The following is a 26,545-nucleotide window of genomic DNA, read 5'->3' as shown; positions in this document are numbered from 1 at the left end:
CTTCAAGTCGGAGTTTGACTTCACTTTCTCGCATTCCGTCCCGCCTTCCCCCTCCTCCCCCAACTCTTAAACCTAGTCCCTCCTCCGAGACGTCTTCCCTGACTCCTCCCCCTTCTAATTCCCCACCGTCGGTCCGTGTCCGCCGCCACGCGTGTCCAGTACCTCGCAGACCTGAGGAATGTAGTTCTCCTTGAAGTAGTTCTTCAGCCTCGGGTTGGCATTGCGTAGGGAGGCCATGGCCCAAGGCCTGACGGAGAAGCTGCGCTCGTACCCTCCCCGCGCTGGGACTAGGGGCCGGGTGCGTGCGGGCGTTGTCCCGGCAACCAGGGGGCGGGGCTGGACGCGGCACCGCCCCTCGCTCCGCTGCCCGGGGCAGGAGGGAGGGAGGCTTGCTTCATGCCACAGGAGAAACGACGGGAAGCTCGGCTCCGGGTTCAGGGCCTCGGCGTCTCCGCGTGGGGCGCACCGTCCGAGCCGCCCCTCCTGGCGTCCAGCGCCCCGCCCCGCCTCGCCGAGGAGAAGCCGCCGGGAGGCGCCGGGCTGGAGTGGGCGGTTATAGGCTTTGAGCTGGGCCGTTTCCGGGGGGCGGAGCTCAGACCCCATTTCCTTTCTCCACATCCAGGTCGCGCGCGGTTTGTTGTGTCGGCTGGGCCCGCGTGAGCTGGAGACCTCCGCGCTGGCCCCCAGGAGCCTCCTGCCCTGGCCCATTGCTGCGGCTCTGCCGCGGCGGCAGAATGGGTGGCCCCCGGGGCGCGGGCTGGGTCGCGGCGGGCCTGCTCCTCGGCGCGGGCGCCTGCTACTGCATTTACAGACTGACCCGGGGTCGGCGGCGGGGCGACCGCGAGCTCGGGATGCGCCCTTCCAAGTCTGCAGGTGAGACCGCGGGGTGCCCGGCAGGTGGGCGAGGACTGGGCAGGGGCGCTCCCCGGGCCTGGGTGGTGGCTTGCGTGTCCTCGGGATAAAATGAGGAGCCGAGCTAGAGGGAGAGGCAGTACTTGTGTGGGTGCATGGTGCTGAGCCGCCCCCGCCGCCCCTTCTTTGTTCACTATACTGATATGAAAACTTGTCCTGGCTTTCCTGCCTGAGCTTTGCGTCACAGCGGAGGATTAGATTTCTTAAAAGCCTGTTGTTGATGGCCTCTCACTTTAAAACTTGTTCCGGGCCTTTGTGTAACTAAAGGGATTCTGCCGATTGTGGAAGGGCTGTTGAGGGGCCCGGAGCCATAAGTGAAGCTCTGCTTGCAAGTATCCTGGAAGAAGGGACGTCAAAGGGGCAGTTGTGCGGGCGCTCGGCCCGGCCTCAGAGGGGAGGTACCTGGGAGTCACAGTGGTCCAAGACCTCCCAGCCTGGTGTGTGTTTTGGAAATGGGAACAGTTGTCTGCGCGAGACACACCCTCCCAGCGGACAAATGCCTGATTTGGTTTCTGTTTAAAAGTTGATCGGTACAGTAAAACCCTCCAAAGGCGTGTTTCACATAATGGAAGCTGTTAGGGAAATAATTTAAAATAACATCTGCCATCGAAGAAACTCCTGTCCACAATTGTAGAAGAGAACTAAACAGCTTCATTGTTGAGTAAGCACAAACTAGATTGCCTCACACATCACGGGCAATTTGCTAATGGGATAGCAAGAAGAATTCTAATTCCTTTAAGTGTAGCTGGACAGATAGAACCGATTTCGTATTACGTACGTGTTCTCAAGATAAAAAATAATTTGTCCTTAAGTAAGATGACTTGACAGTACCATTCACTACGTGTAGTTTATCCTGAATTTACTGGTAATTGGGGTGGTTGTTATCTATTGCCTTTATCCAGAGGAAAAGTAAAAATATCTTTATGATGTGGAACCAGGTGCCCAGACGAAAAACTCACAGAGTTGGGGAGATTGGGGCTCTATCTTCCTGGAAGAGTAGATTTCAGAGTAGGCTTTCTTCAAACAGTAGGCACCAAAGCTTTTAAGAAAGACTTTCTTGGGCTGTAAAACTGGCCAAATGCTTATTTCGCTTTTAAAAGATTTACATTTGTGGCCGGGCGCGGTGGCTCAAGCCTGTAATCCCAGCACTTTGGGAGGCCGAGACGGGCGGATCACAAGGTCAGGAGTTCGAGACCATCCTGGCTAACACGGTGAAACCCCGTCTCTACTAAAAAATACAAAAAGCTAGCCGGGCGAGGTGGCTGGCGCCTGTAGTCCCAGCTACTTGGGAGGCTGAGGCAGGAGAATGCCATAAACCGGAGGCGGAGCTTGCAGTGAGCTGAGATCCGGCCACTGACCTCCAGCCTGGGCGACAGAGCCAGACTCCCTCTCAAAAAAAAAAAAAAAAAAAAGATTTACATTTGTATCAAAGAAACAGGAAAAGGAGTTTTGTTTTGTTCTCAGACAGGGACTTAGTCTGTCACCCAGGCTCCGTGCAGTGGCGCAATCACAGGCTCCACCTCCCTGGGCTCCTCCCACCTCAGCCCCCTAAGTAACTAGGATTACAGGCGCACACCACCACACCTGGCTAATTTTTGTATTTTTTTGAGAGACAGGTTTTCACCGTGTTGTTGCCCAGGCTGGTTTGCATTTGGCTCAAGCAGTCCTCCTGCCTCAGCATCCCGAGGTGCTGTAATTACAGGATGGAGCCTCCTCACCTGGCCAACAAAGGATCTTTAATTACAAGTTTGCACGAGGGAATGCTTTAAGGAAAAGGGAGTGGAAGGGGAAGGTCTCTTTCACTTTTGGCACTAGGTATAATTCAACTTTTTTTTTTTTTTTAAGATTTGTATTTACTCTTACTGTATTAGTCCATTTTCTGTTGCTTATAATAGAATACCTGAAACTGGGTAATTTATTAGGAAAGGAATTTATTTCTTAGAGTTATGGAAGCTGAGAAGTCCAAGATTGAGGGACCGTAGCTGGTATGGACCTTCTTGTTGTGGCATAGGGCATCCCAAGGCCAGAGGGGCAAGTGTGTTAACATGCTGACTCAGGTCTCTTGTTCTTATAAAGCCACCAGTCCTACTCATTAATCCATGAATGGATTAATTCATTCATGAGGACAGACCCCTCATGATGCAGTCACGTCTTAAAGGCCTTACCTCTCAATACTGCCACATTGGGAATTAAGTTTCAACATGAGTTTTGCAAGAGACATTCAAATCATAGCATTTACAAAGCCTAATTTGTTGTCTTTGCCCATGTCAGAGATATTTTTGTATAAGTACATTGGGAAGGTGTCTTAGACTCAGATATCTTCTCAGTTTTACTGACTCAACCTGACGAATGTGGACAAAGTCTTTTAAACTTAAATTTACCAGTTCATTTGCTCACAGTCCCTTCTTCCTGAGGCTACACCTTTATCACTGAAGAAGACAGGAAGTGCTCATTTTGTCATCGATATGGTTTGGCTTTGTGTCCCCACCCAAATCTTTTTTTTTTTTTTTTTGAGAAAGAGTCCCACTCTGTCACCCAGGCTGGAGTGCAGTGGCATGATCTCAGCTCACTGCGACCGCTGCCTCCCGGGTTCAAGCGATTCTCTTGCCTCAGCCTCCGAGGTAGCTGAGATTACAGGTACACACCACATACCTGGCTAATTTTTTTTTTGTATTTTTAGTAGAGACGTGTTTTCACCATGTTGGCAAAGTGATATGCCTGCCTTAGCCTCCCAAAGTGCTGGAATTACAGGCATCAGCCACCGTGCCCAGCTCAAATCTTATCTTGAATTGTAATCCCATAATCCCTACATTACCTCCCACTGGGAGGGACCCAGTGGGAGGTAATTGAATCACAGGGGCAGTTCCCCCGCCCCATGCTGTTCTCATAATAGTGAGTTCTCAGGATATCTGATGGTTTTATATGGGGCTTCCCCCTTTCCTCCGCACTCCTTCTCTTTCCTGCTGTCTGTGAAGAAGGAAGTGTTTGCTTCCCCTTGCACCATGATTGTAAGTTTCCTGAGGCCTCCATACCCATGCAGAACTGTGAATCAATTAAACTTCTTTCCTTTATAAATTACCCAGTCTTGGGCAGTTCTTCATAGCAGCATGAGAATAGACTAATACAGTCATCATCACGCTTAGATTTCAGAAGATGATCTTTTCTTTGTTTTTGAGGCACAGTCTCGCTCTGCCCAGGTTGGAGTGCAGTGGTGATCTTGTCTTTGTTTTAAACTCACACCTCTAATCCCTTTGGGAGGCTGAAGTGGAAGGATCGCTTGAGCCCAGAGTTCAAAACCAGCCTGAGCAACATAGTGAAACCCCTAATTTAATACAAAAATTAGCCAGGCATGGTAGTGTGCACCTGTAGTCCCAGCTACTCAGGATGCTGTTATGGGAGAATCCCTTGAGCCCAGGAGGTCAAGGTTGCAGTGAACTGTGATTGTGCTACTACTCTCCAGCTTGAGCAAAAGAGCAAGACTCTATCTTAAAAAATAAAATAAAATAAAAATAATTTTTGTACTAACATGGTTTGAGAGCATTGAAAAAGATGGAAACAGTCCCAATTGATCCAACAGTCTAATGCCAAAACTTGACAAGGGTAGTATGAAAAAGTATAAATCTATCTCAACTACTAATAAAGATATAAAATCTTAAAATATTAGCAAATCAAATCTGTCAGGGGATTAAAGTAATAATATACCAAGGCCAAATGGACATGGAAGGAGGAGTCATATTAGAAAAAGGAAAAGCCACATGATGACCTCATAGTAAAAAGGCATTAAAATATTATTTCTTTCCATAGCTGAAGACTCTGAACAAAAAAAAAGAAAAAAAATTGTATCATTTCTGATAAAAACTTGCGGCAAGTTAGGAATAAATTGAAAGAAATGTTCTTAAGTTAATGAAGTGCATCCATCAAAACCCAAAAGCAAATATTATATTTAATAGACACACTGTTATCCTTACTAAAGACATCCTTATTAAACTCAAGAACAAGACAACAGTGTCTGCTATCACAGCTATTATTCAACATTCTTCTGGAGTCATAACTTGATAAGAAAAAAGCAACATGTATAAACATTAGAAAGGAGGCAGAATTATAATTGTAGGAGGCATAATGATTTACTTGGAAAAATCCAAGAGAATTAACTAACTACTAGAAGCGATGAGTTTATAGAATATCTTGAGTACAAGTCAATATACCCAGACCAATAACTTCTTGTATACATGCAGTAACAACTTAAAACTTTGGTTGAAAAGATTTTAACAGAATGAGACCCTGTTTCAAAAAATATATATCATTCATGATAGCTATAAACACTTTAAAAATTAGGAATTCACTTTAAAAACTAGGAGTTCTGTAGTGAGAAGATAATTTTACTGAAGGGCCTAAGACTACATAAACAGGCATATTGTGTTCGCAGTTGGAAAGATTCTGAACCATGACAGTTATCTTGAAATGTGTCTTGCTGTGTTATAATGTGGTAGTTACTTTTCATTCGCTTTGAGAATTGTAATTTCTCCTTGATTTGCTGGAGGAGACAACGAACCACTGAGCGTTTCTTTCACAGTCTTGTTGGCACAAAGCTAGATGGGAAGTAGAACACATGGTGTTTGACTGCCTCACCTGTGTAATAGTAGTCCAAAAACTCACCAGTGGAAGAGCTGAGTATTTGATGATCGCCCTCCTGTAAAATGTATTTGGAGTTTTAAGTTTTACATTTCTTTACTAAAAAGTAATACATGGTTTTTGTTTTGTTTTGTTTTTTTATTTTGAGATGGAGTCTTCCTCTGTCGCCCAGGCTGGAGTGCAGTGGTGCGATCTCGGCTCACTGCAACCTCTGCCTCCCAGGTTCAAGCGATGCTCCTGCCTCAGCCACCTGAGTAGCTGGGACAGCAGGCATGTGCCACCACCACACCTGGCTAATTTTGTACTTTTAGTAGAGACGGGACTTCACCATGTTGGCCAGGCTGGTCTCGAATTCCTGACTTCAGGTTATCTGCCTGCCTTGGCCTCCCAAAATGCTGGGATTACAGATGTGAGCCACCGTGTGAGGCCAATATATGGTTTTTATTAGAAATTCAGTGGCCGGGCGCGGTGGCTCAAGCCTGTAATCCCAGCACTTTGGGAGGCCGAGACGGGCGGATCACGAGGTCAGGAGATCGAGACCATCCTGGCTAACATGGTGAAACCCCGTCTCTACTAAAAAAAAAAAAAATACAAAAAACTAGCCGGGCGAGGTGGCGGGCGCCTGTAGTCCCAGCTACTCGGGAGGCTGAGGCAGGAGAATGCCATAAACCCGGGAGGCAGAGCTTGCAGTGAGCTGAGATCCGGCCACTGCACTCCAGCCTGGGTGACAGAGCGAGACTCCGTCTCAAAAAAAAAAAAAAAGAAAAAAAAAGAAATTCAAGGCCGGGCGCGGTGGCTCAAGCCTGTAATCCCAGCACTTTGGGAGGCCGAGACGGGCGGATCACGAGGTCAGGAGATCGAGACCATCCTGGCTAATACGGTGAAACCCCGTCTCTACTAAAAATACAAAAACTAGCCGGGCGAGGTGGCGGGCGCCTGTAGTCCCAGATACCCGGGAGGCTGAGGCAGGAGAATGGCCTAAACCCGGGAGGCGGAGCTTGCAGTGAGCTGAGATCTGGCCACTGCACTCCAGTCCAGTCCGGGGACAGAGCGAGACTCCGCCTCAAAAAAACAAAAAAAAAAAAAAAAAAAAAAGAAATTCAAACAGAATTTACAAAGTTAAAATATAGGCTCATTATTATTATTATTATCATTATTATTCTATATTTTTTGAGACGGAGTCTTGCTCTGTGGTCCAGGCTGGAGTGCAGTGGCGCGATCTCAGCTCACTGCAACCTCTGCCACCTGGGTTCAAGCAATTCTCCTACCTCAGTCTCCTGAGTAGCTGAGATTACAGGCACGTGCCACCATGTCTGGCTAATTTTTGTATTTTTAGTAGAGACAGGGTTTCAGCATCTTGGCCAGGCTGGTCTTGAACTCCTGAGATCCACCCATCTCAGGCTCCCAAAGTGCTGGGATTACAGGTGTGAGCCACTGCACCTGGCTAGGCTCATTTTTTTTTAATATACTAGGAGGAATAATGGTTGGGGGAAGTAAGTAATGTAGGAGTAAAAAGATCTGGATTCTAAAGCCACTTTTGCTATTAATCGGCTCTGTGTCCCATTAATGAAAATAATAAATATACTAGGCACTTTAAATATTCTAGGTACAAAAGTGCTTTGAGGTAGGCACTATTAACTCCCACTTAGCAGATGAGTAAACTGAGGCTGAGAGAGCCTAAGTCTCTTACCTGGTAAGTAGCTTATTTGGGAATTTGAACTAAACAACCTGGCTCCATAGCCTTGCCTTACTTTTAACTACCACACTGTGCCTCTTCCCACCAAGTGAAAATTCTATGATATAACACCATGAAATTTTACTTTCAGTGATTTAATCCCTAGAGAAATTTAAATGGCTATTTATAAAGAATTTATACATCTATAAGCTTTTATCTTTTTTTTTTTTTTTAAAAAAAAAAAAAACAACAGGGTTACACTTCCGTCACGCAAGCTGGAGTGCAGTGGTACAATCTCGGCTTACTGCAGCCTTCGCCTCCCAGGCTCAAGCAATATTCCTGCCTCGGCCTCCCAAGTACCTGGGATTACAAGGCATCCTCCACCACGCCTGGCTAATTTTTTTCTATTTTTAGTGGAGATGGGGTTTCACCGTCTCTGAGGCCAGGCTGGTCTCAAACTCCTAAGTTCAAGTGATCCGCCCGCCTCAGCCTCCCAACGTGCTGGGATCACAGGCATGAGCCACTGCAGCCAGTCTGTAAGCTTTTTAAAAATGACTTTATGAGATAACATGTAACAAAGTAGTATGATTTTGAAATATCTCAAATATAGATGAGTTAAATTTATCACATTTCTGCCATGCATGTGCACGTGTATGTATGCGTGTATATATGAAATCATACAACTTCAGGGCTTTGTAGGAAACTCTGGAGCTAGTTACAGTATTAAGCAAACCCTTTTATTTACAGATGAGAAAACTAGACCCCCAAAAATAGTAAGTGACTTACTTGTAACTTTGATTTTTCATTTCTCTGGTTTCTGCTTCTAGCTACCACTGTGATTTTAGGCAGATCCTTGAACAATCCTGGCTTCAGTTTCTTCCTGTGTAAAATGAGAGGTTTGAATGGACCCCAAATTCTTTCCATTCTAAAAAGCTGTGTTTTTATCATTCTTTCCTTTATCGAGGCCGACAGTGGATTCAAAAGTAAAAGGTCTCGATTAAGACTTGGTAGTGAGAATATTCTGGCTTCATAGCTGTGACATTTTCTTAACATTTCTTATTTGACTTCCTCAGGGCATCACATATCATATATCATATATCACACATTGTTTCCCATACATAATCTATACTTGTCCCTTTATTTTGTTTATTTTTTGTGTGTGAGTCTTCTTTTTTTTTTTTTTTTTTTTTTTTTGAGATGGAGTCTCGCTCTGTCGCCCAAACTGGAGTGCAGTGGCTGGATCTTAGCTCACTGCAAGCTCCGCCTTTCGGGTTCACACCATTCTCCCGCCTCAGCCTCCCGAGTAGCTGGGACTACAGGCGCCCGCCACCTCGCCCGGCTAGTTTTTTGTATTTTTTAGTAGAGACGGGGTTTCACCGGGTTAGCCAGGATGGTCTCGATCTCCTGACCTTGTGATCCGCCCGTCTCGGCCTCCCAAAGTGCTGGGATTACAGGCTTGAGCCACCGCGCCCGGCCGTGATTCTTCTTTAAGCAATATACTTAGTTATTTTATGTTACATGTTTATTGGAATAATACATGTTTATTGGGGGAAAAAACAGTACTGTTGAGTACAGGGTAGAAAATAAAAGTCCTTCATAATCCCACTACCCAAAGATAACCACTTTTAACATTTTTATTTACTTGTTTTGTTTTTTTTTAATAGAGACAGGGTCTCATTATGTGGTACAGACTGGTCTCGAACCACTGGCCTCAAGTGATTCTCCTGCCTCCCAAAGTGCTGGGATACAGAGATGAGCTATGCCCAGCCTAACAATTTCGTGTGTTTTTTCTTAAAGAAAAAAACACAGATTTGAGATCATGTAGCACCTATTGTTGTGTAACCTCCTCCTCACCCTACCCTTTCCCCTCCCCCCAACCACCCCAATAAGAGTGTTATAAAATGGCTTCTGTTCTTCCTGTGGTGATTTCTATAAAGAGGGCTTTTTTTAAGGTACAGCCATAAGTTCTGAACATCATTGAGCAGATCCAGCATTTTGCTATCCTAGCTCTTCCTCAAAATGTCAGCTTTTCTTTTGTCATCACCACCAGCAGGACTATTCTAGTATCCTAGTCAACATGCCTTGTTGTATAAATCAAACAAAAATGCCACACTGGCAAAAAGATTGGTTTACTCCCATAGCTTTCCTTCTATCTGATGTGCTCAGAAAAGATCTCCTTAACGCATATCATATTTCCTAGTTAATCTGTTTATAGGTAAGTGTTCCATTAGATGGGTATACCTGGTTTTTGAAAGGAGAAACAGAAAATGTTATCAGCATTTGAGGTATATGGTGTTTGCATGAAGTGTCTTACTAACAGCCATATGCCAAGTGACCACTGGCTAATTTCTTGGTATCTATAAGCCTACATTTCCCAGCTGTAAATTGAGAGTAGTACAATATCTTCTTCCTAAGGATGTAAAGTGCTTGATACTGTGCCTGCCATACAAGTGGGTATTCGATATTGTTTTTAAAATTTAAAAAAACAGACTGGGCACAGTGGCTCATACTGTTATCCCACCACTTTGGGAGGCCAAGGCAGGAGAACTGCTTGAGGTTAGAAGTTTGAGACCAGCTTGGGCAACATAGTGAGACCCCATCTGTACAAAAAATTTTAAACATTAGCCAGACGTGGTGCATGTGCTAGGACCACAGGTCCTACCTACTTGGGAAGCTGAGGCGGGAAGACCACTTGAGCCCAGGAGATCGAGGTTGTAGTGAGCCATGATCGTGCCACCGCACTCCAGCCTGGGTGACAGAGTGAGAGCCTGTCTCAAAAATAATCTCATATTGATTTTAGATTGACTTCAAATAACTTTCTTCTTATGCAGAAGACTTAACTGATGGTTCATATGATGATGTTCTAAATGCTGCACAACTTCAGAAACTCCTTTACCTCCTGGAGTCGACTGAGGATCCTGTAATTATTGAAAGAGCTTTGATTACTTTGGGTAACAATGCAGCCTTTTCAGTTAACCAAGTAAGTACCTCAACTCAGCAAGCAGGCTCTTTCCGTTCCCGTTCTTACACACTAGCAGTAATTGTGACCCTGAATAAATTACTTAACCTCTCTCTCTCTGAGAGAGCTTCAATTTCCTCATCTGTGCAATGTGGCTACTTATACTTAAAACATAATGTTTACTTCTGAAAAACACAGCCTAATAGTAATATGATTATTAATGTGATTGTAGATCCCTATGAAGTTGGTCACTGGCATCACATTCATAAGTATATCTAATCAACGTTTAGCGTGTCATGGCCTTTTAAATTATTTAAAATTCAGCAGTGCTTCAGTAAAACAACAAATGCATCTAACATTTAAGTACATACTTTAAATTGTATATAGGTCTGAGTATGATTCTGATGCAGGTGGTCCCTGGACCACACTCTGATAACCACTAATCAATGTAAATGGCTCCTGCAAATGGAGACTTAAAACTAAGACTAAAGAGCTTAATTTGAACATGTCCTTCTTCCTACTCTTTCTAACAACCGTCCAGCATGAGAAAATAGTTAAAAAAAAAAAAAGTAATTGTTTTCAGCTAATGCCCTTTGTTAACATTGTCATAAGTACAAAATTATTTTGAATTTATTGTATTTTTATCCTAGCTTTCTCCAGAATGGCAAGGTTTACTGTAAAGCTCTATAGATGTATAGGGAGATAGAGAATCTTTGTGTATTACCTACTCTTTCAGTTATAAATGACGGAATTCACCTTAAATTATTTTAAGCTTTAAAGGGAAAATATTGAGCTCAGCTAACTTAGACAGCAAAGAATAGCGGATTTCAGGCACAGCTGAGTCCAGTTCAAGGTCGCAGAAAGAGTTACCAGAGTTCTCTCTTTCTCTACCTCTTGGCTTTGCTTATGGCCGCTCAATTTTATGTATTGGTCTTTATCTTTCTGGCCACAAAGTGGTTTTCTTCACAAGGGTTGAAAGAAAGCCACTAGCCTCTCTAAGCCTTCATCTCTGTAGCTCATGATCCAAAAGGTACAGTTATTCTTCTAGGATCCAGTGCTCTTTGGATCAGTCTCTGGGGCAATCTCTGGATCAATCAAGGGACCATTGCCCATGTTTATGAAGCCTGGTTCACATGAGCAGCCACAGCTAAGTAGCAGGGATGGCTGTGAATACAAGTGAACAACAATCCCAGCAGGGATTGTGTGGGACAGAGGAGATGCCACATCTGCCCCCGTGGAAAGAGGGCCACTAGACAAGCAAAAACAACAGCCAGTGATTAATGTGTCAGCCTACCTTTAAAGGAGTATTTCTGATGGCATAATTTTGTATTCCTCTGAAATAAGTTGCAGTCAAAGTAGGCCAGTACCCACTGGAGAAGTACTTTCTTGAGGAGCGGGGGTCAGTGCCCTCACCATCAATTGTAGTACCTTAATCTGCTGGAACAGTACAGTTAAAAAAAAAAAAAAAAAAAAAAAAACCTTTCTAGTAACTGCAAGTCCTTTGAAAGAACTTGAAATTGTAAAGGGAAAGTTTATTTCTCTTTTAATGCTAAGATCACCCTTAACAGTAAAATGGAGTATTGAGCTACTTGTAAAAAGTAGATAGATGATGGCAATCTTTTTCTTTTTTCCTGCTAGAATAGCATGTCTTGACTTGACAAGAATCATTTTTAGCATATTTTTCTTACAAGAATTAAAGCAGTTTATTTCTTTCAATGTTTGGGCCAAAGGTACATGGTAACATATTATTGCAACTACCTATAAGAGCTCCCACATTATTTTTCCTCTGAATATTTGGGTACCATTTCTCTTCTTTTTTTTTTCTTTTTTTTGTGGCAGTGTCTCACTCTGTTGCCCCGGCTAGATTGCAGTGGTGCAGTCTTGGCTCACTGTAACCTCCTCCCCGGTTCAAGCAATTCTCCTGCCTTTACCTCCCCAGTAGTGGGATTACAGGCACCAGCCACTACACCTGGCTAATTTTTGTATCTCTAGTGGAGATGGGATTTCAACATGTTGGCCAGGCTGGTCTCGACCTCCTGACCTCAGGTGATCCGCTCACCTCGGCCCCCCCGAAGTGCTGGGATTACAGGTGTGAGCCACCACGCCTGGCCCTGGGTACCGTTTTTCAAACTGTGTGGAATCTGATTCTGCAAGATATCAGTGTGTTCCCACCATTTCCACTGCTGAAAAATGACCCTCTTTTTGTGTATAGTTCATAAACATACTATCATCAACACACACCTCTTCAAGATTCCCAATGCACATGAACATATTAAAGAAACATGCTTACTCTTGTTATACTTAGATTTTCCTAAACTTATATAACCATGGGAAACCCCCCGCCTTATTTTTATGGAACATCTCAACATTTTGAGGGATTAGTGTTTCAAATAATACATGTTAGCAAAACACTACTTGTAGTATTCTAAATTAAAATACTAACTTTAGTATTCTAACTTGTAACACTTTTCCAGTTTTGCCTATAATGGAGAAGTCATATAACTCATCTCAAAGAAAAATAATTTTATTTGTAAGTTGCTTCAAGATCGCTTTAGTACCTCTATAAATTTTTATTGTATTTCTCAGCACTGTAGTTTAAGTAATTACATATCTTAATTTTGTTTTCAATGGATTTTCTTTACCTATAAAAGTATGGGTAGTGAGATTTTTTAAAAATCTGAATTAAATATTTGTATATGGGAAAGATATTTCCAAAAAGCCATTAATTTTTAATTGTATTTGTGGATGCGAAGAATTCAGTGAACGGAGATGCGTACTGAAGTCCCAGTCCTTTTTTGTTTTTTTTTTTTTTTCCCTCGTAGGCTATTATTCGTGAATTGGGTGGTATTCCAATTGTTGGAAACAAAATCAACCATTCCAACCAGAGTATTAAAGAGAAAGCTTTAAATGCACTAAATAACCTGAGTGTGAATGTTGAAAATCAAATCAAGATAAAGGTAAGTTGACTGAAAATCCCAAATGTATAAGGTTTTCTATGAATAAAAGAAAAAATAACAAAAAGATGAGTAATGAAACTTCAGTAGACTGTCCTTTGTAATTTTACAGCCAAGGATTACCTTTAGCGGAATGGAGAATAAGACAAAAGAGGGAGGGACCTGAACTAGCCAATAAGAGGTACAATAAGAGTTTTGTTTCAGGCCGGGCGCGGTGGCTCAAGCCTGTAATCCCAGCACTTTGGGAGGCCGAGACGGGCGGATCACGAGGTCAGAAGATCGACACCATCCTGGCTAACACGGTGAAACCTCGTCTCTACTAAAAAATACAAAAAACTAGCCGGGCGAGGTGGCGGGCACCTGTAGTCCCAGCTACTCGGGAGGCTGAAGCAGGAGAATGGCGTAAACCCGGGAGGCGGAGCTTGCAGTGAGCTGAGAGCCGGCCACTGCACTCCAGCCTGGGCGACAGAGCGAGACTCTGCCTCAAAAAAAAAAAAAAAAGAGTTTTGTTTCAGTAAAATAATGCTTGTTTATTCTACAGGTTATCCTCTACTTTACATCAGGCACAGGCACTGGTGACAGTAATAGCCTTAAGGCTATAGGCACCAACCAACTAGTGAATGTAGTTGGCTGAAAGTTGGGACAAGACTTTGTGTCAACTAGAACTAGAACTAGAACTAGTATTACAAGACATTCATTCAGAGAGCATATCCAGTGCTACATATTCATAAATATGGTTGTTAATGCATATAGTTTGGCTAGTTTTACCTTTGAAATTAAGTGTACTGTATGACTGTATTGGGAAATGTTAAGTCACTGTATGCTTTAGCTCTTTCAGTGGATGCGGCAAATGTGCAAATAGATTAAACTGACTTTTACAGAATAACTATTCCTTTATGTCATTGTATGGGGAGAAACCCTCCATTTTAGGATTCACATAAAATGCTAACTTGTGTTACTGACATTGCTTTAATGCTGTTTTCAAAAATGTTCTTTATAAGGCAGTTAACCTGTAAAAAAAAAATAGTTAATTTGGTAAATGCTAACAGTTAAAACACTTCAGCCATGGTATATATAGCCAGAACCTAGTGATACCCCTCAGTCATAGAAAATAGCAGTTTTCTGTTCATTATTGAAACAGAACTCCCATGTTCAAACCAGAAATTGTCATTCAACAGAACAAATCAGGTCAAGACAATCACAAAACAAGAGACAGGAGGATGTGCTCATATGAAGAAAAAAACAACAAATAACCAAACTTTATCTCCTTGGACATAATATTGATGGCAAGATTTGTAAGAGTTAATGTCTGTATTTAGTTTAGATACAGACTTCCAGCCCAGAACACTGTTAAGCAGTAACTGCGAGGAGCTATGCAGAAGTGATGAGAGGCAAGTACTATATAGACTAGAAAATTTAATTTTCTACAGAATTACAGATTACTATGCTATGAAGCAAAAGCAGACCATTCTTAATGTGTCAAATTGGTGAGCTTATTAATTTCAATAAAAATATATGACCCCCATCACACAAACAGGTAACTCTAAATCTACTTTGAAAATCTGATCAAGGCCGGGCGCGGTGGCTCAAGCCTGTAATCCCAGCACTTTGGGAGGCCGAGACGGGTGGATCGCGAGGTCAGGAGATCGAGACCATCCTGGCTAACACGGCGAAACCCCGTCTCTACTAAAAAATAGAAAAAACTAGCCGGGCGAGTTGGCGGGCGCCTGTAGTCCCAGCTACTCGGGAGGCTGAGGCAGGAGAATGGCGTAAACCCGGGAGGCGGAGCTTGCAGTGAGCTGAGATCCGGCCACTGCACTCCAGCCTGGGCGACTGCGAGACTCCGTCTCAAAAAAAAAAAAAAAAAAGAAAATCTGATCAGTCAAGAAGTATTACCAGTTTGGAGGCTATGTACCAAGTGTCATACGAAAGATAAGGTTGCTGTCCTCACAGAATATATGGGGTCATTGACAATCAAATGAAGTGGATATTCTAATATTTGGGAAAATATTGGAAAACTAGCACAGTGCCCTGGAAATTATATATTCTTGCCCTTCCACAAGACTTAAAGATCCAGATGAGATTAGTTTGGCATAGGGGTCTTTTTTTAGTCCAGAAAATCTTTAGAGTCCAATACAGTTATGGCTAATCAGATACAAAAGAACCTTTATAAAGGTAAGTAGGATTGGACATCCTTGGAAACTGAGAACCTTATTTTGAATTAGCATGTTTTAATCAAAGGTATAGAATTAATCAAGTATCAGTTAAGAATTTCTGGAATGCACCCCAATGCCAAAAAACCACTAGCGTGCTCTTTTGTACTATGAAGATTTCTTGATTTGAAATAGAAGGTAAAAAATATATTGCCAACCATAAAATAAGTTTTACTGTACTTCCTCAGTTCTCCAAAGAAAAATCTTACTTTTTTCACATAAGAAACTCACAATGTTAATTAAACAAAAGATTGTGTAAGTAAAACTGGGCAAAAGACAACCTCTGAAATCCATGAAAGAATTAATCATCAAAAGAGAAGAATCATTTTTACTGTAGCCCCGTTGCCATAAGAGATATTTTCATGAGCCTGGGCGGCCTCTCCAACATACAGTGAGAACCTATTATAAGTTTCAGCCAACCAATTTCCATTCCAGCTTGATAGGCTGCTGCAAACTGCTGAGATTCCTCCTTGGTTGAGGAAAATAGAGTAACGACAATTTTACTAGACTTTTTTGCCATAGTGTCCCGTGGGTTTATTTCAATAGTACCACTGTTGCAAACACCAATTACTCATCTTCCATATGACAAACAATTCACAGCTTTACTAAGATTTATATTAGCTATTATTTTTTTTTTTTTTTTGAGGCGGAGTCTCGCTCTGTCGCCCAGGCTGGAGTGCAGTGGCCGGATCTCAGCTCACTGCAAGCTCCGCCTCCCGGGTTTATGCCATTCTCCTGCCTCAGCCTCCCGAGTAGCTGGGACTACAGGCGCCCGCCACCTCGCCTGGCTAGTTTTTTATATTTTTTAGTAGAGACGGGGTTTCACCGTGTTCGCCAGGATGGTCTCGATCTCCTGACCTCGTGATCCGCCCGTGTCGGCCTCCCAAAGTGCTGGGATTACAGGCTTGAGCCACCGCGCCCGGCCTTATATTAGCTATTATTTTAATAGTCACATCAGTTTCTTTCTTACCACGCATTTCTTAATTTATCAACATAATTAACTTCTTCGTAATTAAACACTTTGTGGGCTCCATTTTGCAAAAGTATTTTGTCCGTCTCAATACCAACTGTGCCCCAAACCTTTAAGGCATAAACTCTAACCATTTGGCATGTTGCTACTCCAGCAACTCCACTAGCCCCATGAACCAGAACCCAGTCTCCAGATTTCATACAGACACTGTGAATCAGAGGTCTATATGCAGTAACATATGGGATACCAATGGCAGCATTTTGTTTAAAAGTCCAGTTTTTCAGGCAGTTTGTAAACAGTGTGATCTGCTACAGGAGCATACTCCACATGGCTCCCAGAGATTGTGCCAGTAGTGAAAACTGTCACTTTTCTTGAAAGTAGATGCATTCCCTCCAACAGCTTCCATTACCCCAGTTACATCTGCGCCAGCAGTATAGAATAAGGTGGTTTTCTATTATAAATGCCATAGTAAATGTATGTCTCCACGGGGTTGACACCACATGCATGAACCTTGATTACACCTAATGGTCTTTTGGAATTGGTACTGCAACATCTGACTGAGTTTCAGGACTTCTGGTCTACCAAATTCAAACACTCTAACAGCTCTCATCAGCCTCTGTTCAGTTGCCGTGATCATCTAGATAAAAGCTCTAGAGTGGGAATCAAAATCTGCAAGAGCTCCTTCATATTCCACTGAAGGAGGGTGGCCAGGCTGCTTCTAACTTTTGCAGCCAGCAAGACTTTTGGAGTTGGGGTTCAGTTTAGTCTAAGGGTGCTAAAGGAACCAGGTCAGGGTCAGATAATGTCAGCAGAAAAATGCAATATTAGGAAATTACGTTATTTCTTCTTTTTTTTTTTTTTTTGAGATGGAGTCTCGCTCTATCGCCCATGCTGGAGTGCAGTGGCCGGATCTCAGCTCACTGCAAGCTCCGCCTCCCGGGTTCACGCCATTCTCCTGCCTCACCCTCCCGAGTAGCTGGGACTACAGGCGCTGCCACCTCGCCCGGCTAGTGTTTTGTATTTTTCAGTAGAGACGGGGTTTCACTGTGTTACCCAGGAGGGTCTCGATCTTCTGACCTCGTGATCCGCCCGTCTTTGCCTCCCAAAGTGCTGGGATTACAGGCTTGAGCCACCGCGCCCGGCTAAATTACGTTATTTCAATTCAATATTTTATCAAACTCCTGCTTTGTGGTGCAAATGAGCATGATGCAACTCTTGTTCTAGGAAAGGTGGAAGGAAGGATAAGGCAAGTTCTTAAATAATTGTAAGTCAAGGCAAAACATAATTAAGTCCTTTAAGGAAAAATGTAAGTAAAACATTATTGAGTACATAGAAAGGAGAGATTTGATCCAAAAGTTTCTGTAAGAGGTGGAGTCTGACCTGGCTCTTGAGAATGTTACTCTACAGGTAGAATTGGGGAAGGAGAGAATTCCAAGAGAACAGAACAAGATGAGGTGGACACAGCTACAGGAATAACTAAGCTGTCCCTTTGGTAATCTTGTTATTAGAATTGAAATGGTAAAAAGATTCAGCTATAATAAGGTTGTAAACAGTCCACACATTTTAGGAAATGCTTTGAAAGACATCAGCTTCTTAAAGAAATATATGATTTATAAAGAGCTAAATAAATGCCCTGTTTTTAAAGGATGGATGTATAATTAAATTGTAACCCAAGAGAACCAGTTGACTTTCAAATGTAAATTACAGCCAGGTGTGGTGGCTCACACCTGTAATCCCAACACTTTGGGAGCCAAAACAGGAGATAGCTGGAGGCCAGGAGTTCAAGAACAGTCTGGGCAACATAGACCCCATTTATTTGTTTTGGGAGTCTCGCTCATGCTGGAGTATAGTGGTGCAACCTCAGCTCACTACAGCCCCTGCCTCCTGGGTTCAAGCAATTCTCCTGCTTCAGCCTCCTGCGTAGCTGGGATTACAGGTGCCTACCACCATGCCTGTAATTTTTGGTATTTTTAATAGATACGGGGTTTCATCATGTTGGCCAGGCTAGGTGAGACCCCATTCTAAAAAAAAAAAGAAAACATTATTAGCTGGGCATAGTGGCATGCACCTGTAGTCCCAGCTACTCAGGAGACTGAGACGGGGGAATTTGAGGCTGCAGTGAGCTGTTATCATGCCAATGCACTCCAGCCTGGGTGACAGAGTGAGACCCTGTCTCTAAAAAATAAATGTAATTTAGATCTTGAAACCAGATTAAAAGTTTAATCTCTCTTTGCTTTACTGCCATTTAGTTTCTATGGTAACATGGATACATTTGGGGTTTTTAAAAAATTAATAATTGTTTATGGGACAATTGGTAACTCCTTACCACTTCAAATTAGGAAAATTTTCTTAGCAGTTAGAACTTTTGGTGGAGTTCAGATTTGCTTAAGTGAATAGCAGTTATCTGTAAAACATCATTTTTCTAAGCTAGAAATCGCATGGCCAGGCTGGACATGGTGGTGCACACCTGTAATCCCAGCACTTTGGGAGGCTGAGGCAGGCGGATTGCTTGAGCTCAACAGTTTGAGACCAGCCTGGGCAACATGACGAAACCCTGTATCTAAAAAGAATACAAACATTAGCTGGGCATGGTGGCTCACACCTGTAGTCCCAGCTACTCTGGAGACTGAGGCAGGAGAATCACTTGAGCCTGGGAGGTCAAGGCTGTAGTGAGTGGAGTTTGTGCCACTGCAGCCTGTGCGGCAGTGAGACCCTGTCCCCCCGAAAAAAAGAAAGCTCATGGCCAGACACAGAAAAGAGAGTTTCAGAAAAGTTTCCATCACACTGAGTTTAGTTCTGTCATGTATGATACAGGAGTACTACAGCATTGCATTACTTTTTACCAGTGATAGTTAACAATATTATGAAGGGGTGAATTACATATATATATATATACACACACACACACACTCCTAGGTAAATAAGAACCCTAGGCCTAGTATAATTTTGTTCTGCTTACTTTTGATAGGATTAATTCTAGGGAAAGATTCTGTTTCACATTATCCTCCCATTCTTTACTTCGGAAATGATGTAGCTCTCTAGACCCTGCTGCTAAGGTACTTACCGTGACACAAAATGGCCTCTCATCTTCCCTGATCCTAGTGTGCACAGACCAGTTGAAACAGAAAGGTAGACTAAGCTGGGAGGCCTCCAGCCAGGGAGAGGCCACTGCTGTTAAGAGCATGATCTCTGGGCTTGGCTATTGCATCCCCCCCTGCTGTCTGACATTGGGCAGGGGACCCAAGCTCCTCAAAGACTTAAAAGTCCTTGTCTGCAAGAAAGCTGTAATGGTATAACACACTCCTCATTAGAGTTGTCTTCAGGATTAAGTGAGGAGTATTTGTAAAATGCTAAGCACTCTGCCTGGAATTACCAAAGGAAGCTTTTAAAAAGTCAGCAACATTTGAGGGTCAGATAGAAATGTCATATTTTTTGAGGAGTCAGTTCCATCCTGAGCAGTAGCCTTATTCCACTGTGCAGAAAAGTGACTGTTCAGTAGAAAAATTTTGGAGATTCTAAGATGCTCATATTCCTCCCCTGCCTTCAGATATACATCAATCAAGTCTGTGAGGATGTCTTCTCTGGTCCTCTGAACTCTGCTGTGCAGCTGGCTGGACTGAGATTGTTGACAAACATGACTGTTACCAATGACCACCAGCACATGCTTCACAGTTACATTACAGACCTGTTCCAGGTGTTACTTACTGGAAATGGAAACACAAAGGTATGAAGAGCTATTGTGTCAAGCTTTTTAACATTGAAATAGTATTTGCAGGCCACCTATCTTAAGTTAATGTGCCTCAAAGAAGAGGAAGATTTATTAAAATCTCACATGGGCCCAAGAAAGTATATTTAGTCCCAAATATTCCATTGCGAAATTAACTTGTGAAGATCATCTGTTGTTTCACTTATCAGCAGATTCATGTTCATTTGGTTTTCTCAGAAGCTAGCTTTCCCCCCACCAAATATAGGAACATTGTGATTAAAAGGAGTCTTTGAGTAATAGTAGTGGTTAGTTGAATATTTTACTTACCTCAGGGTTAACAAATAATTTTTTTGATTCAGTTATTTGAAAAATATTTCTAAAACAACTTTTAAGTTGTAGTAAATGAAGTGAATTGAATGAATGAAAGATGTCTCAGTGCTTCACTCTGTTCAGTTAGGTTGATATAAGAGGCAACAGATACTCAGCTGAATTAAGTAGGACCTTAGGAGATGCCCTATAAAAAGGTTCTTGAGTAAATCTCTCATATTAGCGTGCATTCTTATCAATTGCCATTTTTCAAGAAAAAGTAGCATAAAAATAGATTATAGGCTAATTAAAAGTTCTGATAAGTTGGGTTGATTGTTCATCAAGGCTTTTTACCATGTTGCTCTGTGTTCTCTGGAACAGTTGAGAGACAAATGCATAAGCATTTTAGAAAGACCAAATGTGAAGCCATACTCCAAATATTCAACATCACTGCAGTTATTTTTGAGGTTATCAAGATGTGATTACAGGAGAGTCTTACTGTAGTCTTGCTTTTATGTTTCCAAGGTGTTTGTACATGGACTTTCCTCTTTTCCAATAGCCAAACTTGTTTGGATCTGGTCCAAGATGTACCACAGGTATTGAAAATTAAATGTAAGAGTCATCTTACAGCAATATTGCACCATTCCTGGGCAGTTTCCAACCTGCATCAACATCTCTGTCTCCAGTGGAGCAAGATAACTTCCAGCCCCTGAACCCCTGTGGAAACTCCTTCCCTCTTTACTCTTATGTTGTTGCCTCTGTAGGAGAAATCTCTCCTCTGCCTGACTCTGCAACTGCTTTACCCAGAACATCAGGAGGAACTCTGAGTTCAGAGTCAGGCTGAGTTCAGCCAGGCGAGTCTGGCCTCGGGGCTGTATATATCTGTCTCAGACATCGTCTGTGTTTTCATATATTTTTTGACTTTTAAAAAGATGACCCACACCACAATAGTATGTTCTATTTTTGTTTTGTTGTGTTGTGTTTTTCCATTACATTGCTAGTACAGTATTTCTAGGATAGAAAATTTGCTTTCTTGGTCTGCCTTGGAACATAGCCACCAATTACAACATTGATTTTCCATAAAAATTGAGTTTAAAGTTCCAACTTGCAAATAAACTTTGGGATAGTCATCCATTTGTTAGTGGGAAAGTGTGTCTGATTTAGGTATTTTCTTAGTAAATAACCACTAAAGTGAATTTTAAAATATCTTACTTTGCTTAGTCAGGGATCTCACCGTACTGTGATAACCTTTTGGGTACACCACTGATTGATAACCAAATGCAGATAGCGGAGGATTAACATAAATAAACTGTGTGCTTGTTACATCTGCAATGAAAACGAAACTAATGGTTTAAAATGTCCTAGTGTCACCACAAGATGGTGCATGTGATGAGGGAAAAAAAACATGTCAATATGGTTTCAAACCAAAATCCATATATTTGTTCAATCTGTAGTTGTACTCTGTGTGTGTGTATATATATATTTCTCATATTTAACTCCCTTCTACAAAGAGTAGCAACATCACATTTTAATACAAGGTACCAAATAGCTATTGCTGTTGCTATTCCCTGGTTGTATACCTGCCTTCACTATTAGTGGGTCTCAGATTTTGACTTCATCCAGGCTTATTTCATAAGTTCAGAACCATCCTATTTCATACCTCTTCTTCCTATTTTTCTAATTGAAACTTCATTGACATGGGAACCAGGTGGTTTTTTTTTTTTTCTAACACTTATTCCTAGTGTTGACAGCGAGTCAGGCCAGATAAGATCTGATAGTGACCTCCACGGAGTGCACTAAAGAAGGGTCAGAAGTCTCCTTTACTCTTTCACTCCCAGAGACCTTAATTTATTAAGAGCATCTGTTTGAAAAAGACAATCTCTGCATATTCAAGAAATGTTACCAGTGGTCACTGCTGAGGATTGGAAGGGGCCAATAGCATGGTGGCTTTTGTTTTTACCTTGTTCTCTTTTGCATTACTTAAAATTTTTGTTATGACCAAGTAGTAATTTTCTAAAAATAAATATTTGATAAAAACAGTAAAATTAAGCAAAGTATTATGTTATCCTCAAATAAATTAGTATCTATAACATGATCAAAGGAATTGTGAGTACACAGGATATATGCATAAAGATCAAAAAGAAAATACCAAAACTTTTCTCTTTTTTGACACAGAATCTCACTCTATTGCCCAGGCTAGATTGCAGTGGCATGATCTCTGCTCACTGCAGCCTTGAGCTCCCAGGCTCAAGCAATCCTCCTGCCTCAGCCTCCTGAATAACTGGGACTTCAGTCACATGCTACCACACCTGGCTGATTTTTGTATATTTTGTAGAGACGGGGTTTTGCCGTGTTGCTCTTGAATTCCTGAGCTCAAGTTATCTGCCCACCTTGGCCTCCCAAAGTGCTGGGAATGCAAGCATGCACCACTGCACCTGGCCAAAAATACCAAAACTTAACCGTGATCATTTCTAGTTATGTAAATTTTCTTTTTCTTTGTGCTTTTCTATTTTTTTTGAAAGTGCTATGGTAAACATCTGTTGCCTTTGTAATAAAAAATTTTTGTAAAATAATATCCACGTTCCTTCCCAGCTCTAGTGAAGAGCACATTTGTCACATTTCCCTGAGTTAGTATCCCCGCTCTATGCTCCTTGTTTTAGTTCCAGGTATCTTGTGGAAAGTATGGTTTCACATGGCCTTTGTTTTTAAAAAGAGGTGTTCTAGTTGAGTCTTTTTATTACTGACTTTTCAGTTATAAGTGATAAGAATGCTGATATTTTAGCTAGTCAGCCATTAAATAACATTTATTTGCTTATTATTTATATCATTGCTGGGCATGGTGGCTCATGCCTGTAATCCTAGTTACTTTGGAAGACCAAAGTGAGAGGATTCCTTGAGGCCAGAAGTTCAAGACCAGCCTCAACAATATAGTGAGACCCCATCTCAACCAACCAACCCATCAATGCGTTTTTATCACTGTGCTTTTTTATATGATTGTAAAACACTTTCACATTAAAAGATAGCCTCGGCCGGGCGCGGTGGCTCAAGCCTGTAATCCCAGCACTTTGGGAGGCCGAGACGGGCGGATCACGAGGTCAGGAGATCGAGACCATCCTGGCTAATACGGTGAAACCCCGTCTCTACTAAAAATACAAAAACTAGCCGGGCGAGGTGGCGGGCGCCTGTAGTCCCAGCTACTTGGGAGGCTGAGGCAGGAGAATGGCGGAAACCCAGGAGGCGGAGCTTGCAGTGAGCTGAGATCTGGCCACTGCACTCCAGTCCGGGCGACAGAGCGAGACTCCGCCTCAAAAAAAAAAAAAAAAAAAAAAGATAGCCTCAAAGATTCATAGTAGCTTACTAAAAGGGGCCATATTGTTATTTATTTAGTCTTGGTAACCAAACAGTTCCAGAATTTTTACACTTTAAGTAGAAATGAGCTTTGAGAGTTTTTCTGTTGTTGTTTTAAAGATTATATTTCTTTCTTTTTTGTGGGGGGTGAAGATGGGGTCTCAGGGTCTCACTAGTTGCCCAGGCTGCAGTGGCTGTTCACAGGCACAATCATAGCTTACTACATCCTTGAACTTGAACATCCTTGAACTTGAACATCATTGAGGTGGGAAAGCTCAAGCGATCCTCCCACCTGAGCTTCCCAAGTACCTAGGACTACAGGCCGTGTTGACACCACCATGCCTGGCCATACTTCACTTAACAGTAATCATAATAAAGATCGTGTATTTAACAGATGTTAAGCTTACCATCTGTTCAGATGTGCATGTGAGTTGGGGGTAGATTGTGAAGACATTTGCAATATTCTATCTCCCTAACATCATAATTGGGGAAAAAAAAATAGGTTTAAATAACACTGTGATAGAAAACCTCTATCTCTGATAGGTTCTCTAAGAGTAGTGCAGGACATTTGCAATATACTCTGTATCTCCCTAACGGTGTAATTGGAAAAGTGAGGTTTAAATAACACTGCTCTGTGATAGGTTCTCTAAGAGTAGTGCCAAGTGTTATAAGAGTTCACAGTGAGACCTTTAAAGTAGAATGAATAGAGAAGGTTTCCTGGAGTAGAGAGAATTTGAGCCAGACCTGGAAGACATGGTGAGAGAAAGCATGCCTGAGAGAGAAAATTCATGCTTGCCACTCGGAGATAAGCCAGTATCATCTTCTTTCAGGTGCAAGTTTTGAAACTGCTTTTGAATTTGTCTGAAAATCCAGCCATGACAGAAGGACTTCTTCGTGCCCAAGTAAATAGCTTATATGTTTATTTTGTAAATATACACATATATAAATTTGAGTAGACAGATCTGGAAAGATTTAGCCTAAAATATTAACAGGGATTCTTTCTGAGGAGCAGTATTAAAGAATTTTTTAATTCATTTTGTATATATGAATTTCCAAAATTTTTTGCAATGAGTCTATTTTACTTTTGAAAAACATGTTTAAAAATTCACCCTAGCAACAATAAATTATAACTTTTTTCTCCACCCAATTTTGGGTACAATTGTGCCATTCTATCTTTTTTACTGGACCTGTTTGTGTTTACATGTATCTTAGTATCCACTGAAACAGCAGTACTGAGTCCCCAGCATATGCTAGATGCTAGATGAGACACACCAGTGAGCACAGCATGACATGGTACATGTCCTCATGAAGCTTACAGTCTAGTGGAGAGACAAAAATATGTAACAAGTGAACAAGGTAATTAAAAGCTGTGATAAGTGGTCTGAATGCTGGGATAGAATGGAGCTCAACTCCTGTAGACAAGGAACCATCATATTCATCTGCTCATCCCTGTTCTCCACCCAGCTCTGCGCCCTCTGGTGTATGGGCACTAAATGATGAAATAATGAGTTCCCATGAAAACCATATGACAGATCTTAAAAAAGAAAAATGGTTGTTTTTCCCAAATAACCACATTCTAAAATTACAAGGAAATTGTATTTTTCTAGCTAAAACACTCCCTTTTTTCCATTAGTATACAGCGTGGGGATATATAAGGTTTTATACACCTAAGTTATGCAATTTTGGGTTAATTTTCTATGACAAAATTTTTAAAATGTGAGAGATTCACATTTTAAATGTGAATTTTAAAAATTTTAAATGTGAGTTATTCAGTGCAGTTTTAAGATGTTAAAATACACATGAAAAATGTTTTCATATATTATTAACGCAAAATAATACTCGTTTCCTATTTCAGGTGGATTCGTCATTCCTTTCCCTTTATGACAGCCACGTAGCAAAGGAGATTCTTCTTCGAGTACTTACACTATTTCAGAATATAAATAACTGCCTCAAAATAGAAGGCCGTTTAGCTGTGCAGCCTACTTTCACTGAAGGTTCACTGTTTTTCCTGTTACATGGAGAAGAATGTACCCAGAAAATAAAAGCTTTAGTTGACCACCATGATGCAGAGGTGAAGGAAAAGGTTTTAACAATAATACCCAAAATCTGATTGGTCATATTTTTCCAAAGAGTAATGCAGTCTGGATGTAAACGTATTTTCTATCTTCCTTGTAAGGGGATTCTTCCAGCTGCTGAATTTAAACAGTAAATATCACATTTCATCATTAACACAGCTATAACTTGCCATGCTTCTAGATTTATTTTGGACTGTTTTGATACCAAGTGAGTATAAGAGCTTGTACTGAAACCGTTTCTTTTTATTTTGCTATTTGCAAATACTTGTTATTTTCCCTACATGAAGTGGCAGTAACCTTTTTCACATTTAAGCTACTCTTCTACCTTTTGAAGTGATTTGCAGTTACTCATCTGAGACAGCATCAGTATTTGACTAAATCGTTGCTTCAGAACTGTCATAGCTTGTTCTTTTAGTAGCAGTGAAATCCTAAATTCTTGAGGCCACTCACCTGCCAACCTGACCATACTGCTTTCAAAAGTCTTTTCTCGTCAGTATAATCTATTTTGGTCACTTCTAGTCAGTGAAAAATGTAAACTTTTGGGAGAGAATGTTTCCTAGGACTCACCCACTCCCCTTCAATGTTCAGTATGTAAAGAAAGTTACATATAAAATAGTGGGATCAATCACAATGTCCATCTTTAGACAGTTGGTTAAATAAATTTTCTAGTCTTGGAAAAGAATGATGGAGGCCGGGCGCAGGGGCTCATGTCTGTAATCCCAGCACTTTGGGAGGCTGAGGCGGGCAGATCACCTGAGGTCAGGAGTTTGGGACTAGCCTGACCAATATGGAGAA

General features: G+C 41.7%; 2 protein-coding genes and 1 pseudogene across 9 annotated transcripts in view; 1 reads left to right on the top strand and 2 right to left on the bottom strand.

The window, feature by feature from the left end:
- Positions 1–708, bottom strand: part of FBXL13 (F-box and leucine rich repeat protein 13) — a 282,389-nt gene extending 281,681 nt beyond the window's left edge. For 2 of the 7 annotated variants that reach the window (XM_033193672.1, XM_033193674.1), the window contains exon 1: positions 127–708. In XM_033193672.1, the coding sequence (XP_033049563.1) occupies positions 127–708 (582 nt within the window). The remainder of the gene's footprint in view (positions 1–126) is intronic. The other 5 variants (XM_033193673.1, XM_033193679.1, XM_033193676.1 and 2 more) reach the window with 5 other exon arrangements.
- ARMC10 (armadillo repeat containing 10) lies at positions 390–26,376 on the top strand. 2 transcript variants are annotated; one of them, XM_033193683.1, is made up of 6 exons: positions 390–873; positions 10,051–10,199; positions 13,001–13,135; positions 19,863–20,039; positions 24,506–24,577; positions 25,531–26,376. In XM_033193683.1, exons 1-6 carry the CDS (start codon positions 735–737, stop codon positions 25,783–25,785), a joined length of 927 nt encoding a protein of 308 aa, XP_033049574.1. In that variant the 5' UTR covers positions 390–734; the 3' UTR covers positions 25,786–26,376. The 2 variants fall into 2 exon arrangements, with proteins under 2 accessions (XP_033049574.1, XP_033049575.1); XM_033193684.1 differs by lacking the exon at positions 19,863–20,039.
- LOC117073351 lies at positions 15,654–16,952 on the bottom strand (annotated as a pseudogene).
- Positions 26,377–26,545: the final 169 nt, after the last annotated feature.

This window comes from Trachypithecus francoisi, unplaced genomic scaffold (assembly GCF_009764315.1).
Source record: "Trachypithecus francoisi isolate TF-2019V2 unplaced genomic scaffold, Tfra_2.0 Lachesis_group4, whole genome shotgun sequence".
In the NCBI taxonomy this organism is placed as follows: Eukaryota; Metazoa; Chordata; class Mammalia; order Primates; family Cercopithecidae; genus Trachypithecus; species Trachypithecus francoisi.
Note: the sequence above shows the minus strand (reverse complement) of the source record. Positions and strands in the feature narration are given on the sequence as shown.